Raw genomic sequence first — 14,477 nt, forward strand, 5'->3', positions numbered from 1 at the left:
TTCAAAATAGTAGTTTTAAGGAAACTCAGTGAGCGACAAGAAAACACAGAAAGACAACCCAATAAAATCAGGAAAGTAATACACAAACAAGATGAGGCGTTCAACAAAGAGATAGAAATAATAAAAAATAACCAAATGGAAGTTTTGGAGCTGAAGAATACAATGAATGAAAGGAAAAATGCAATAAAGAGCACTGACAGCAGAATGGATCAAACAGAAGAAAGAATCTGTGAGTTAAGAGACAGGAGCTTTGAAATTATCCAATCAGAGGAGAATAAAGAAAAAAAGAATGAAAAAGTGGGAAGAAAGCCTACATAAATTACCAGATACCATCAAAGGAAATAATTCATAAATCATTGCAGTTCCAGAAAGAGAAGATAGGGAGAAGGTGGCAGAAGCTTATTTAAAGAAAAAATGGTTGAGAACTTCCTAAACCTGGCGAGAGATTTGGATATCCAAGTTCCTAAAGCTCATAGGTCACCAAACAAACTCAACTTAAATCAATCCTCGCCAGGAGACATTATAACAAAACTGTCAAAAATCAAAGACAAAGCGAGAGTCTTAAAGGCAGCAAAAGTAAAGAGGCCTGTAAATTATAAGGGAACCCCCATAAGTCTATCAATGGATTTCAAGAGAGTAGGACGACATATTCAAAGTGCTAAAAGAAAAAACCTGCCAACCAAGAATACTCTATCCAGAAAAGCTGTCTTTCAGAAATGAAGGAGAAATAAAGGCTTTCCCAAACAAAGCAAAGCTGAGGGAGGTCATCACCACTAGACCTGCCTCACAAGAAATGCTGAAAGGAGTCTTCAAGCTGAAATCAAAGGACGCTAATTAGTAACATAAAATATATTTAAATATACAACACACTGGTAAAGGTAAGTATACAGTCAAATCCAGAATACTCTAATACTGTAATACGGTGGTGTGTTAACCAATTAACTCTAGTATTAAGGCTAAAGGACAAGAGTATTAGAAATAACTATAACCCTAGAAAAATATAAAATTTGTTAATCATGAACATTAGCTCAAATGAGAACTTGTTTTATAGGAAAATAACAATTATCTATTGTTAAATACTGACATAGGCTTACCTGTCAGAATCTTCATTCTCCATGGTAGGAAACTGTTGGTTATTAGTTTTTCTGCTCTTTCTCTGTTGAATTAATCCACTATCATCAGCATCATATATGTTTTCTGATACTTCCATTTCACTACTTTTGTGCTTCTTCTTTGCTTCTTCAACCTTTAATGAAAGTTTGACACTACATATAATTGTCATTACCTTATTCATTATACAGACCTTTTCATTGTCATTAATTACTTGACTCAGAGTTTGCCCCGGCTTTAAGCAATAAAAATAGTTTTGTGCTTACTTTAATTTTTTTAATTACAAGTCATTGAAATTTGTGTAAAGTCTGCTTCTTTCTGTTTGAGGAAAAGAAATAAAATTATAAAAATTTCAAAAAGGGCTTTCTTAATGTGGTGCAGCTATTCACATCCACTCTTCCCTGTCTGATGGCAGAGACAGAGAAATAAAGAGACAAAGACACAAAATTTGTCCTCTTTGGTCTTTACCACCTGGATTTTGCATTAAACAGCCAAATTTAGAGGATGGGACACCTTGGTGCTTCAGTAACAAAAAGGAAACATCCTTCTTTCTGCACTGAAGCTATTCTTCCCCCACTGCCTTTTACAATTCTTTTTTCATTTGGATCCTGGGAATATCAAAAAAGTGACGGTGTTCACTAAAATATATGAACCAAAGTTTACCAAAAAACAGGAGTAGAGTGATATTGATGAACTGTTAGTTAGTGTGGAAGTCTGGAAAATGAGTAATGCCTCCTAATTTCACATTCAATAACCATGAAATTTTATAGCTAAAGGGTACAGAAGCAATTATCTACTTTAGCCCCACTATTTACCAATAATGGGAATAAAACCAAGAAAGGTTCAATGATTTGTCCAAAGGCCCTAAAGTGGCATTTCCTATCATTTCATGGCTCCAAAAGTGATGATACAATTCTGTAACACTGAATCTGATAAATTACCAAATGAATTCATCAGATTAATCAGATAAGTTAAAAGTGTGACTTTGGCAAAGTAATTTAATGCCTCAGTTGGGGGTAGGGCTCATCTCTTTTTCTTTTAAAGGAGAATATCTACAGATTTTTGTCTATCTTTAAAACTCAGTCAATGCACCTGATACACAAAAGAGCAAACAAACAAATTTAAAAATCTATTACTGGAAGGAAAAAAATCCTCACTGTACGTCAAAACTCAGTTTTCTCCTTTGGAGATAAATACTGAATTTGTTTGGCTGAGGGTTTATACTACCTAAATGATAAAATCATACATGTCAAAACTTACCACATTTTATTAAACAACATAATGTAAAGGTCTGACTCAACAGAAACATCTGAGAGTGGTGATTAAAGAATATGTGGGAGTACATGTATTTGTTATTAAAAATATCTTGAAGTGGCCATGCTGGAATTCTAAGTGCCAAGCGATTGAGTAAAGCAGAGAAGATCGCATACACTAAAGCACAATAAAGAGATTAGTTTAGCAGGAATACGTGTTTATGTCCCTTCTTTCAGTCACTGCTTCCTTACCATACTATAGAGTGTAATTTATATTTAAAACCCAATAGATTAAAAAGAAACCCCCAAACCCTAGCTTATTATATTTCTTAAGCAATTTCCTTTGTGGAAATTCTGGCTCAGAAAGTCACACGGTATGTAGCTAAATTAGGTTCCCAGTTCATATGAAAGACTGACAGAGAGAGACTTAGGTTGATTAAGGAACAAAAGCCATGAAAATAGTTTCCTATTATATAGATGGCAGAAGTAATCTATTTCTACACATTACCTATTTAGCTGACCCCATTTTATTACTAAGTGGAAAATCAGAATGGATCAGATCATTGATAAAGAGAAAGAACAAAGTAGCAGCAAATGAAACTCTACCTCTTTTTGAAGTTGAATTTTCTGTTGTCTGAAAGCCAGGAACTCTACTTGTAACATGGCTATCTCATTCTTAAGCCTTTGCATATTTTGCTGTAATTCTTCATTTAGATACACTTTGGATCTTCTGTTACTATTCAGTGGAGAAGAACTCCCATTTTCTAATTCAGGTTGCATGCTTTTAGAGTTATTAGCACTGCAATTATCTGCAAGCAATGGCTTCTGGAACCAGTCTTGTATTGGTTTGGTTTTCTTACAAGTATTTGTAACAGCAGAAATATCACGACTTTTTATTTGAATCATGTGTTTCATTTCATTGGAGCGGGCAAGCCATAAATCAAAAAGTCTTTTGGGATCACTAGACTGAGGTATACATCCAATGTCTAATTTCCAATTAGTGGTATTTTGGTTCATATTTTGTAACATTTGCATATCAAACTCTTGGTCTTCTTGCATTTCAAATGTAACTACTGGGTCCCTTACTTTTTTATTTTCTGTATCATTATAAAAACTCTCCTCATTTTTGTTAAAAACATGTTCAGTGTCTGGTTTATCACTTTCATAGTCTAATTTAATTTCAGTTAAATAAAGCTGTGAAGATGATGGGCAAGCATGTCCCCAAGACCCAGAGGTTAAATAAGATGGAAAAACATTTTCAAGACTGGGTTCTTTTTGTTCAGGAAATGCTTGGAATGCTAGAGAGACAGATACTCCAAATGCAACTTTTGCCTCACAGTCAGGTATATTATTTGTCAAATTAGAAGGTATTTCCTTTATGTTTGCTCCTTCTTTAGGGTTATCATGTAGTTGCTCTTCCTCAGGACAAACAGTAATTTTGTATTTTTCAAAAGTTCCACCAAACTTCCACTTTAACTTATTTGTGATGTGTTTGAAGTTATTTTTCCACCCTAATTTGCCTCGTTTGATCCACATTTCCTCATGCTTTTGTACACAAGGAAGTCCTGAACATACAGATATGTCCTCTCTATCACATTCCTCATTCATTTCTGGTTCTTGAGGCATTTTTTGCAGATGCAAAAGCGGAAGATCAATTGGCTTGATTTGATTTTCAGATGTCTTTTCTGTCAGGGTACATGTTTGTAAAATAACTTTATCCTTAAGTAATCAAGGACAGACAAAGAAAAATTAGAAAATAATTAAACTTTAACCATTAAACTTCTTAATCTATGTTTAGCTACTCACAAATCACTGGATTACAACTAAGAAGTGAAAAATAACTTGCCTTAGCCTGAAACAGGAGAAAAACATGAACTCACAAGCCCAATTTTGTCATTGTTTGTTTGAACTAAATAATTCATATATGTTAAATCTACCAAAAATGAATTAGGAGATGATTTTTAATGTTACAAAGCCTTCCTTACTTAAAAATATTTCACCTCACCGTACCTTAAAAAGTCCCTATGTGCATGTAAGCATTTTTTTTTTAAGGACTAGTAACTGGAGAATAGACAAACTTTGAATTACTGGGAGCCAAAATCAATTAACACCAATCAGAAAGAGGAACAAATTCCTAAATTTTAATGCAACTTATATACTATGATAGTATTATACGTTGATATAATACCTGCTTTCATTCAGTTATATTATATTCTAATATCCACTAATGAAAGTGGATAAAACATTGTTTAATATTATTTACTGGTTTCCTACCCTGAAATGAAATAAATTAGAAAGTTATTGTCTGTACCCTAACAACAAAGGTCCAATTCTGGAAGGTCTGCTTCCTTAATAGGCAATTGGGTTGATTGTATGACCCTTTCTTCCCTTAATGTAGATCCTTAGGTCGATTACATAGAGGTCACAAGACAGAATAAATTTTTAATCTTGGCATTAGTGACTGGCAACTTGAAACTACAAATTTTGAACACCTGGGAATGATTTCTCCTTCCATGAATCTAACTCACGGACCATCACTGATATACTGTTCATAATTTCAACTGCTTAATCATACGATTCAGTATTTGATTATCACCTTCTTTATCATGTAAGGAAGAAGCAAACAATATTCAGGAAATTTTTTTGCCTCAATTCCAAGGAAAAGTTTAACTATAAATTATAACAGATTGTAACAATATTTTAAGCTTTGTAATTAAAGCACTATAAAAACTAACTATTAAATTATTATCTATCAATTCTAAGAGGTTAATTTTGAAAGGTAATTTCATTTGAACTCTGCTATGTTGTTAAAGCATAGAAAACAATATTGAGCCAGAAATTTACATTTACATTTTTACATACCTGTGAGTGGTTATTTTCACTTCCATCAAGCCTTTCTTGTGCTTCCTCCGATGTTATTTCTAAGTCTAGCTCTGCTGACAAATCTATATGTTTAGTTAAAATTAACTACTTAGAACAGTTAGATAAAAGACATAATCTTTATAAAAATAGATTTAAAAAATTTTATCAAATGACAATTTAAATTAAGCTTAATCTTTAGCTGAATATTTACTTCTTTAAGAAATACTTCTAATTACCTAAAACTCCAACAAACCATCTGGGAAATACCAGATGTCACCAGGTTACAGGCACACAAACATCTAAAAGATTCATTTACAAATTCATCCACCAAACATCAATGAACAGAACAATCAAAAACCAAACAAAGGGTTTCCCTGGTGGCGCAGTGGTTGAGAGTCCACCAGCCGATGCAGGGGACACGGGTTCGTGCCCCAGTCCGGGAAGATCCCACATGCCGCAGAGCTGCTGGGACCGTGAGCCATGGCCGCTAGGCCCGTGCGTCTGGAGCCTGTGCTCCGCAGTGGGAGAGTCCACAACAGTGAGAGGCCCGCATACCGCAAAACAAACAAACAAAAAAACAAAATTTAAAAATACAGGACAAACATAGAAAGTCACAATATACTCTGTTCTCTACTTCATAATAGTACCTATTTAACAACACACCAAGCTTCAACTGCAACGTTATTCATGGTTTCCAAAATTACTGTTACTTTTCATGCTTTTATCAGTTCCTTAATCTGAAATGTTTTCCTCTACTCTTCTGACAAAGTTCTTTTCATCTTTTAAAACTCAGCCTGCTTTGTGAAGTCCTCCTTGATTACAGCTCTCTTTCCCCAAATAGGTGTCTCTTTCCTAGTAGCTACATTACTACTTTATAGATTTTTCTAGTGTATCTTCATCCCCTGAGCTGTAAATTATTTCTTCACATCTATCCTCTTTGCTTCTAGACTGTAGAGGACAATCTCTTGAAATCATCTTTGTATAAACAGTCTTTATTTTACTCAATAATTATTTATTGAGTTCCTGCTCAGTACTAAACATGGACTTTAAAGAAGAATGTAGATGAAAGGTGTCAGGGATGGCTTTTCTAGAGGTAATGCCTGAGCTGAGACTTACACAGTGAGGTCAGTCAGATTCAAGGGAATAGAGGGCAGGAAAGGGAGAGAGCATGGAAAGCTGTAGCAAGACAGGCAGAGAAGCATACATAAAACAGGGTGAATAGTTGTCTAAAATACAGGGATAGATGAGAGAGCATCACCAGCAGTTCAGAATTCCAGAGCAAAGGACAGACAGAAAGGGCTAGAGAGCGAGAGTCAGGTAGAAGTTAGATTATGAAAGCCTCGTGTCATTCTAAGATGGCTGGACATTAATATGCTTTAAAGAGTGGTTCACGATCACTGGTGCACTTGAGATAGATCACTCTAAATGCTGCGGGAGGGATGAATTTGAAGGCCATACAAATAAATAGAGGGAGAAGAATTTGATGGCATTATAATGCAAAAAAAAAAGATGATGCAGGCCTACACTGAGGGACTGTTTCCAGAAATATTTAGGATATAAAATTACCAGGACCCAGTATAAAATAAATCTTTATTAAATAAATAAATGCACGAATCCTGGGCCCCTCAAGAACTAGACTCTGCTTATTACTTTATAAAAGGTATCAACTAAGAAGAGAAATGATCTGTATGAACTGTTTTAAGTTGCTTGTATTTAGTTTCCAGTTTTCCTGTTTCACATCTTCCTGTGTTGAGGGGGCTCGTGTAGGTGTTTCATTTGAATTTGTGCTTCTTGGACCTACCAAACTCATGGAGAAATGAGAGCAAAGAAGTCACTTGTATAGATAAAAAAACTTTGAGTTTATAGCTTGTAGTCACTACTCTAGGAAATAACTGTGAAACTTTTGTAAATGTAACATTAATTCTACAGGTAAGGAAAGACAAGAAGATAAAACTATAGGACTGGAAAAAGAAAACAGTGTATGGTTTATTACTATAGCCCTGATCATATGACTGATTAAGGGCACTAACTTAATCGGTATTTATATAGAACATATATTAGATGTGGTTAATCAATAGACTGGGCATCCTAGTAGAATTAGAATTGATTTTCCTTACACTATCTTTAAATGATCAGCACTCCTTAAAACCAATATCCCTTGTGAACTATTAATTCATTAAAAATAATAAGTTGATATACTATGTGGACACAGCTAAGAAGGAGGGACTATGTAGCAATCCCCAATGACTCCCATTACTGCTGGGAAAGCCAATTCTAAAATATATAAACTCATAGAAAATACAAGCAATAGTTTACTATTTGGTTTTGGAGGTGCTTTTTTCGTTACATTGAATATAGTTATAACTAATACTAATGAATTCAGAGCTAAACAAAAATAAAGCTAAGAAACTACATTTTGAGAAGGGAATCTTGAGATGTCTACCTAGGTTTCCCAACTAGTCCCAAAGTTCTAAATATAATCTTGCTACCCACTCTCAGGTGTATGCTAAATACTAGCCTAACGAACCTATTCTCTCTCCTAATTCCCTTTGTTATTTATTATGTTGCTTTGGTCAGAGGAAGAATGCAAACGTCTTGCTAAAAGACGTTTGGCTGCAGGTTGAATAAAAGGAGTAAACACAAAGCAGATTTTGCCACAAAATGATTTTGGAAACATCAGGATTATGGTGAAGCCATGCCGAGGTGGCCTACGGTTGAGCGCTCTGTGCTTATTTATTACATTGTTTGCTTTCTCTGTTTTCTGGCAGTTGTGACTCACACAGGTCACGGAGCGTGTAATCCCCTAACAGAAACAACACTCCGATATTAATCTTTTCTTTATCTGTTAAGGTCATCTGTCCAAATTCTGTGGATGCTGACTGATTTTTGGTCATTGATTGTGACACAAATGGATATTTATCATCAACTTTCAAATGCCCAGCTCTTTGACAAGTCTCATTATTGAGCGACAAACTAGCAGAATCCCAACCTGAAAAATCTGAAAACAAACTTTCCATTTATTAGAATGTGAATACTAATACAAATTTGACTAACCTGAACAAATTCTTTCTTCAGAGAAGTAGTCCCATGTCCTCCTCTCCCCCCAAACACACTACTCCCTCATGGCTTATTGTATCTTACACGTCATTGCCATTCATATAGATACGTTAACTATTGCCTCTCATTTTTTCTAATTTTTAATTTTCTAGTGTTACTTACTTTGATTCACTCATCAATCTCTATTACATATTCTGTATACCTTAAGAGCTTTATTAATAATTACGTTTCTTCAACATATAAATTTTTTCATTAACAAAATTATGTCTAACCATTTATTTTATGTTTAAATATGAATGACAGTATTGTGTGTTCCAGAGACATGGGTTTTAAAAAATCTTTTAATGAATGGTACTACTTTAATACAATGAGATGGTCTTCCTCAATGTACCAATATCTTCAGAACTCATTTTTTAAGGCTTGGATAAATATCATAAATTTACAAAAGAAATGATAGCCTTGAGTGACTAATTGTTTCCAGGTAAAAATAGGATAAGTCTAGGTCCACACTAGATCCAAAGAGCATACAGTGTCATGACACAGGAAATGAATACATAACAAAAATATTTTTCTTTTTTTTAACGAAAGTAGAATTGTCAGATTTCAATTTCTTAAGACAAATAAGAGCTGAACCAAGATGGTGGAGTAGAAGGATATGCTCTCAGTCCCTCTTGTGAGAACACCAGAATCACTACTAGGTGCTGGACAGTCATCGACAGGAAGACACTGGAACTCACCAAAAAAGATACCCCACATCCGAAGACAAAGGAGAAGCCACAATGAGACAGTAGGAGGGGCGCAGTCACAGCAAAAATAATACCATAAGAGGTGGGTGGGTGACTCATAGACTGGAGAACACATACCACAGAAGTCCACCCACTGGAGTGAAGGTTCTGAGCCCCACATCAGGCTTCCCAATCTGAGCGTCCGGCAATGGGAAGAGAAATTCCTAGGGAATCAGACTTTGAAGCCTAGTGGGATTTGACTGCAGGACTTTGACAGGACTGGGGGAGAAAGAGACTCCACTCTTGGAGGGCACACACAAAGTACTGTGCGCAGTGGGACCCAGAAGAAGGAGCAGTGACCCTACGGGAGACTGAACCAGATATACCTGCTAGTGTTGGAGGGTCTCCTGCAGAGGCAAGGGTTGGCTGTGGCTCATCGTGTGGACAAGAACACGGGCAGCAGAAGTTCGGGAAGTACTCCTTGGCGTGAGCCCTCCCAGAGTCTGCCATTAGCCCTACCAAAGAGCCCAGGTAGGCTCCACTGTTGGGTTGCCTCTGGCTAAACAACCAACAGGGAGGGAACCCAGCCCCACCCATCAGCAGTCAAGTGGATTAAAGTTTTACTGAGCTCTGCCCACCAGAGCAACACCCAGCTCTACCCACCTCCACTCCCTCCCATCCGGAAACCTGCACAAGCCTCTTAGATAGCCTCATCCACCAGAGGGCAGACAGGAGAAACAAGAACTACAATCCTGCAGCCTCTGGAACAAAAACCACATTCACAGACAGATAGACAAGATGAAAAGGCAGAGGGCTATGTACCAGATGAAGGAACAAGATAAAACTGCAGAAAAACAACTAAATGAAGTGGAGATAGGCAACCTTCCAGAAAAAGAATTCAGAATAATGATAGTGAAGATGATCCAGGACCTTGGAAAATCAATGGAGGCAAAGATCGAGAAGATGCAAGAAATGTTTAACAAAGACCTAGAAGAGTTAAAGAACAAACAAACAGAGATGAACAATACAATAATTGGAATGAAAACTACATTAGAAGGAATCAATAGCAGATAACTGAGGCAGAAGAACAGATAAGTGACCTGGAAGACAGAATGGTGGAATTCACTGAGCAGAAGAGAATAAAGAAAAAAGAATGAAAAGAAACGAAGACAGCCTAAGAGACGTCTGAGACAACATTAAACGCAACAACATTTGCATTATAGGGGTCTCAAAAGGAGAAGAGAGAGAGAAAGGACCAGAGAAAATATTTGAAGAGATTATACTCGAAAACTTCCCTAACGTGGGAAAGGAAATAGCCACTCAAGTCCAGGACATGCAGCAAGTCCCATACAGGACCCAAAGAGAAACATGCCGAGACACACAGTAATCAAATTGGCAAAAATTAAACACAAAGAAACATTACTGAAATCAGCAAGGGAAAAATGACAGATTACATACAAGGGAACTCCCATAAGGTAAACAGCTGATTTCTCAGCAGAAACTCTAAAAGCCAGAAGGGAGCTGCATGATACACTTAAAATGATAAAAGGGAAGAACCTACAACCAAGATTACTCTACCCGGCATGGATCTCATTCAGACTCCACAGAGAAATCAAAAGCTTTACAGACAAGCAAAAGCTAAGAGAATTCAGCACCACCAAACCAGCTCTACAACAAATGCTAAAGGAACTTCTCTAAGTGGGAAACACAAGAGAAGAAAAGGACCTATAAAAACAAACTCAAAAGAATTAAGAAAATGGTCATAGGAACATACATATTGATAATTACCTTAAATGTGAGTGGATTAAATGCTCCAACCAAAAGACACAGGCTTGCTGAATGGATACAAACACAAGACCCATATATATGCTGTCTACAAGAGACCCACTTCAGACCTACGGACACATACAGACTGAAAGTGAGGGGATGGAAAAAGATATTCCATGCAAATGGAAATCAAAAGAAAGCTGGAGTAGCAATACTCATATCAGATAAAATAGACTTTAAAATAAAGAATGTTACAAAAGACAAGGAAGAACACTATATAATGATCAAGGGATCAATCCAAGAAGAATATATAACAATTATAAATATATATGCACCCAACATAGGACCACCTCAATATATAAGGCAACGGCTAACAGCTGTAAAAGAGGAAATCAACAGTAACACAATAATAGTGGGGGACTTTAACACCTCACTTGCACCAATGGACAGATCATCCAAAATGTAAATAAATAAGGAAACAGAAGCTTTAAATGACACAATAGGCCAGATAGATTTAACTGATATTCATAGGACATTCCATCCAAAAACAGCAGATTACACTTTCTTCTCAAGTGCGCACAGAACATTCTCCAGGATAAATCACATCTTGGGTCACAAACCAAGCCTCAGTAAATTTAAGAAAATTGAAATCATATCAAGCATCTTTTTTGACCACAACACTATGAGATTAGAAATGAATTACAGTGGAAAAACATAAAATACACAAACACATGGAGGCTAAACAGTAAATTACTAAATAACCAAGAGATCACTGAAGAAATCCAAGAGGAAATCAAAAAATACCTAGAGACAAATGACAATGAAAACACAACAATCCAAAACCTATGGGATGCAGCAAAAGCAGTCTTAAGAGGGAAGTTTATAGCTATACAAGCCTACCTCAAGAAACAAGAAAAATCTCAAATAAATAATCTAACTTTATACCTAAAGGAACTAGAGAAAGAAGAACAAACAAAACCCAAAGTTAGCAGAAGGAAAGAAAACATAAAGATCAGAGCAGAAATAAATGAAATAGACACAAAGAAAACAATAGCAAAGATCAATAAAACTAAAAGCTGGTTCTTTGAGAAGATAAACAAAATTGATAAACCATTAGCCAGACTCATCAAGAAAAAGAGGGAGAGGACTCAAATCAATAAAATTAGAAATGAAAAAGGAGAAGTTACAACAGACACCGCAGAAAGACAAAGCATCTTAAGAGACTACTACAAGCAACTCTAGGCCAATAAAATGGACAACCTGGAAGAAATGGACAAATTCTTAGAAAGGTATAACCTTCCAAGACTGAACCAGGAGAAACAGAAAATATGGACAGACCAATCACAAGTAATGAAATTGAAGCTGTGATTAAAAATCTTCCAACAAACAAAAGTCCAGGAGCAGATGGCTTCACAGGTGAATTTTATCAAACATTTAGAGGAGAGCTAACACCCATCCTTCTCAAACTCTTCCAAAAAATTGCAGAGGAAGGAGCACTCCCAAACTCATTTTATGAGGCCACCATCACCCTGATACCAAAACCAGACAAAGATATGACAAAAAAAGAAAATTACAGACCAATATCACTGATGAAGATAGATGCAAAAATCCTCAGCAAAATACTAGCAAACAGAATCCAACAATGCATTAAAAGGATCATACACCATGATCAACTGGGATTTATCCCAGGGATGCAAGGATTCTTCAATATACACAAATCAATCAATGTGATACACCATATTAACAAATTGAAGAATAAAAACCATAAGATCATCTCAATAGATGCAGAAAAAGCTTTCAACAAAATTCAACACCAATTTATGATAAAAAATCTCCAGAAAGATGGCATAGAGGGAACCTACCTCAACATAATAAACGTCATATGTTACAAACCCACAGCAAACATCATTCTCAATGGTGAAAAACTGAAACCGTTTCCTCTAAGATCAGGAACAAGACAAGGATGTCCACTCTCACCACTATTATTCAACATAGCTTTGGAAGTCCTAGCCTCAGCAATCAGAGAAGAAAAAGAAATAAAAGGAATATAAATTGCAAAAGAAGAAGTAAAACTGTCACTGTTTGCAGATGACATGATACCATACATAGAGAATCCTAAAGATGCCACCAGAAAACTACTAGAGCTAATCAAAGAATTTGGTAAAGTTGCAGGATACAAAATTAATGCACCGAAATCTCTTGCATTCCTATACACTAATGATGAAAAATATGAAAGAGAAATTAAGGAAACACTCTCATTTACCATTGCAACAAAAAGAATAAAATACCTAGGAATAAACCTACCTAGGGAGACAAAAGATCTGTATGCAGAAAAGTATAAGACACTGATGAAAGAAATTAAAGATGATACCAACAGATGGAGAGATAAACCATGTTCTTGGATTGGAAGAATCAATATTGTGAAAATGACTATACTACCCAAAGCAATGTACAGATTCAATGCAATACCTATCAAATTACCAATGGCATTTTTTACAGAACTAGAACAAAAAATCTTACAATTTGTATGGAGACAAAAAAGACCCGGAATACCCAAAGCAGTCTTGAGGGAAAAAAACGCAGCTGGAGGAATCAGACTCCCTGACGTCAGGCTATATTACAAAGCTACAGTAATCAAGACAATATGGTACTGGCAGAAAAACAGAAACATAGATCAATGGAACAAGATAGAAAGCCCAGAGGGAAACCCACACACCTATGCTCAACTAATCTATGACAAAGGAGGCAAGGATATACAATGGAGAAAAGACAGTCTCTTCAATAAGTGGTGCTGGGAAAACTGGACAGATACATGGAAAGAATGATATTAGAACACTCCCTAACACCATACACAAAATTAAACTCAAAATGGATTAGAGACCTAAATGTAAGACTGGACACTATAAATCTCTTAGAGGAAAACATAGGAAGAACACTCTTTGACATTAATCATAGCAAGATCTTTTTTGATCCACCTCCTAGAGTAATGTAAATAAAAACAAAAATAAACAAATGGGATCTAGTGAAACTTCAAAACTTTTGCACAAGAAAGGAAACCATAAACAAGATAAAAAGACAACCCTCAGAATGGGAGAAAATATTTGCAAACAAATCAACGGAGAAAGGATTAATCTCCAAAATATATAATCAGCTCATGCAGCTCAATATTAAAAAAACAAACAACCCAATCCAAAAATGGGCAGAAGACCTAGATAGACAGTTCTCCAAAGAAGACATACAGATGGCCAAGAAGCACATGAAAAGCTGTTCAACATCACTAATTATTAGAGAAATACAAATCAAAACTAGAATGAGGTATCACCTCACACCAGTTAGAATGGGCTTCATCAGAAAATGTACAAACAACAAAGGCTGGATAGGGTATGGAAAAAAGAGAAACCTCTTGCACTGATGGTGGGAATGTAACTGATACAGCCACTATGGAGAACAGTATGGAGGTTCCTTAAAAAACTAAAAATAGGATTACCATATGATCCAGCAGTCCCACTACTGGGCATATACCCAGAGAAAACCATAATTCAAAAAGACACATGCACCCCAATGTTCATTGCAGCACTATTTAACGTAGGCAGGTCATGGAAGCAACCTAAATGCCCATCAACAGACGAAGGGATAAAGAAGATGGGGTACATATATACAATGGAATATTACTCAACCATAAAAAGGAATGAAATTGGGTCAT

The 14,477-nt window shown here is 35.9% G+C and overlaps 1 protein-coding gene across 8 annotated transcripts in view; it reads right to left on the reverse strand.

Annotated features, from left to right (window-relative positions):
• Nucleotides 1-14,477, reverse strand: part of LOC308614815 (ankyrin repeat domain-containing protein 26-like) — a 168,724-nt gene that overhangs the window by 43,298 nt on the left and 110,949 nt on the right. For 7 of the 8 annotated variants that reach the window (XM_081229563.1, XM_081229561.1, XM_081229560.1 and 4 more), the window contains 3 exons: nt 5,226-5,308; nt 2,970-4,082; nt 1,095-1,246 (listed from right to left, as the gene is read on the reverse strand). In XM_081229563.1, coding sequence (XP_081085689.1) covers nt 1,095-1,246; nt 2,970-4,082; nt 5,226-5,308 — 1,348 coding nt within the window. The remainder of the gene's footprint in view (nt 1-1,094; nt 1,247-2,969; nt 4,083-5,225; nt 5,309-14,477) is intronic. The other variant, XM_081229566.1, reaches the window with a different exon arrangement.

Source organism: Mesoplodon bidens, assembly GCF_964165515.1.
Source record: "Mesoplodon bidens genome assembly, chromosome: 3".
Taxonomy (NCBI): Eukaryota; Metazoa; Chordata; class Mammalia; order Artiodactyla; family Ziphiidae; genus Mesoplodon; species Mesoplodon bidens.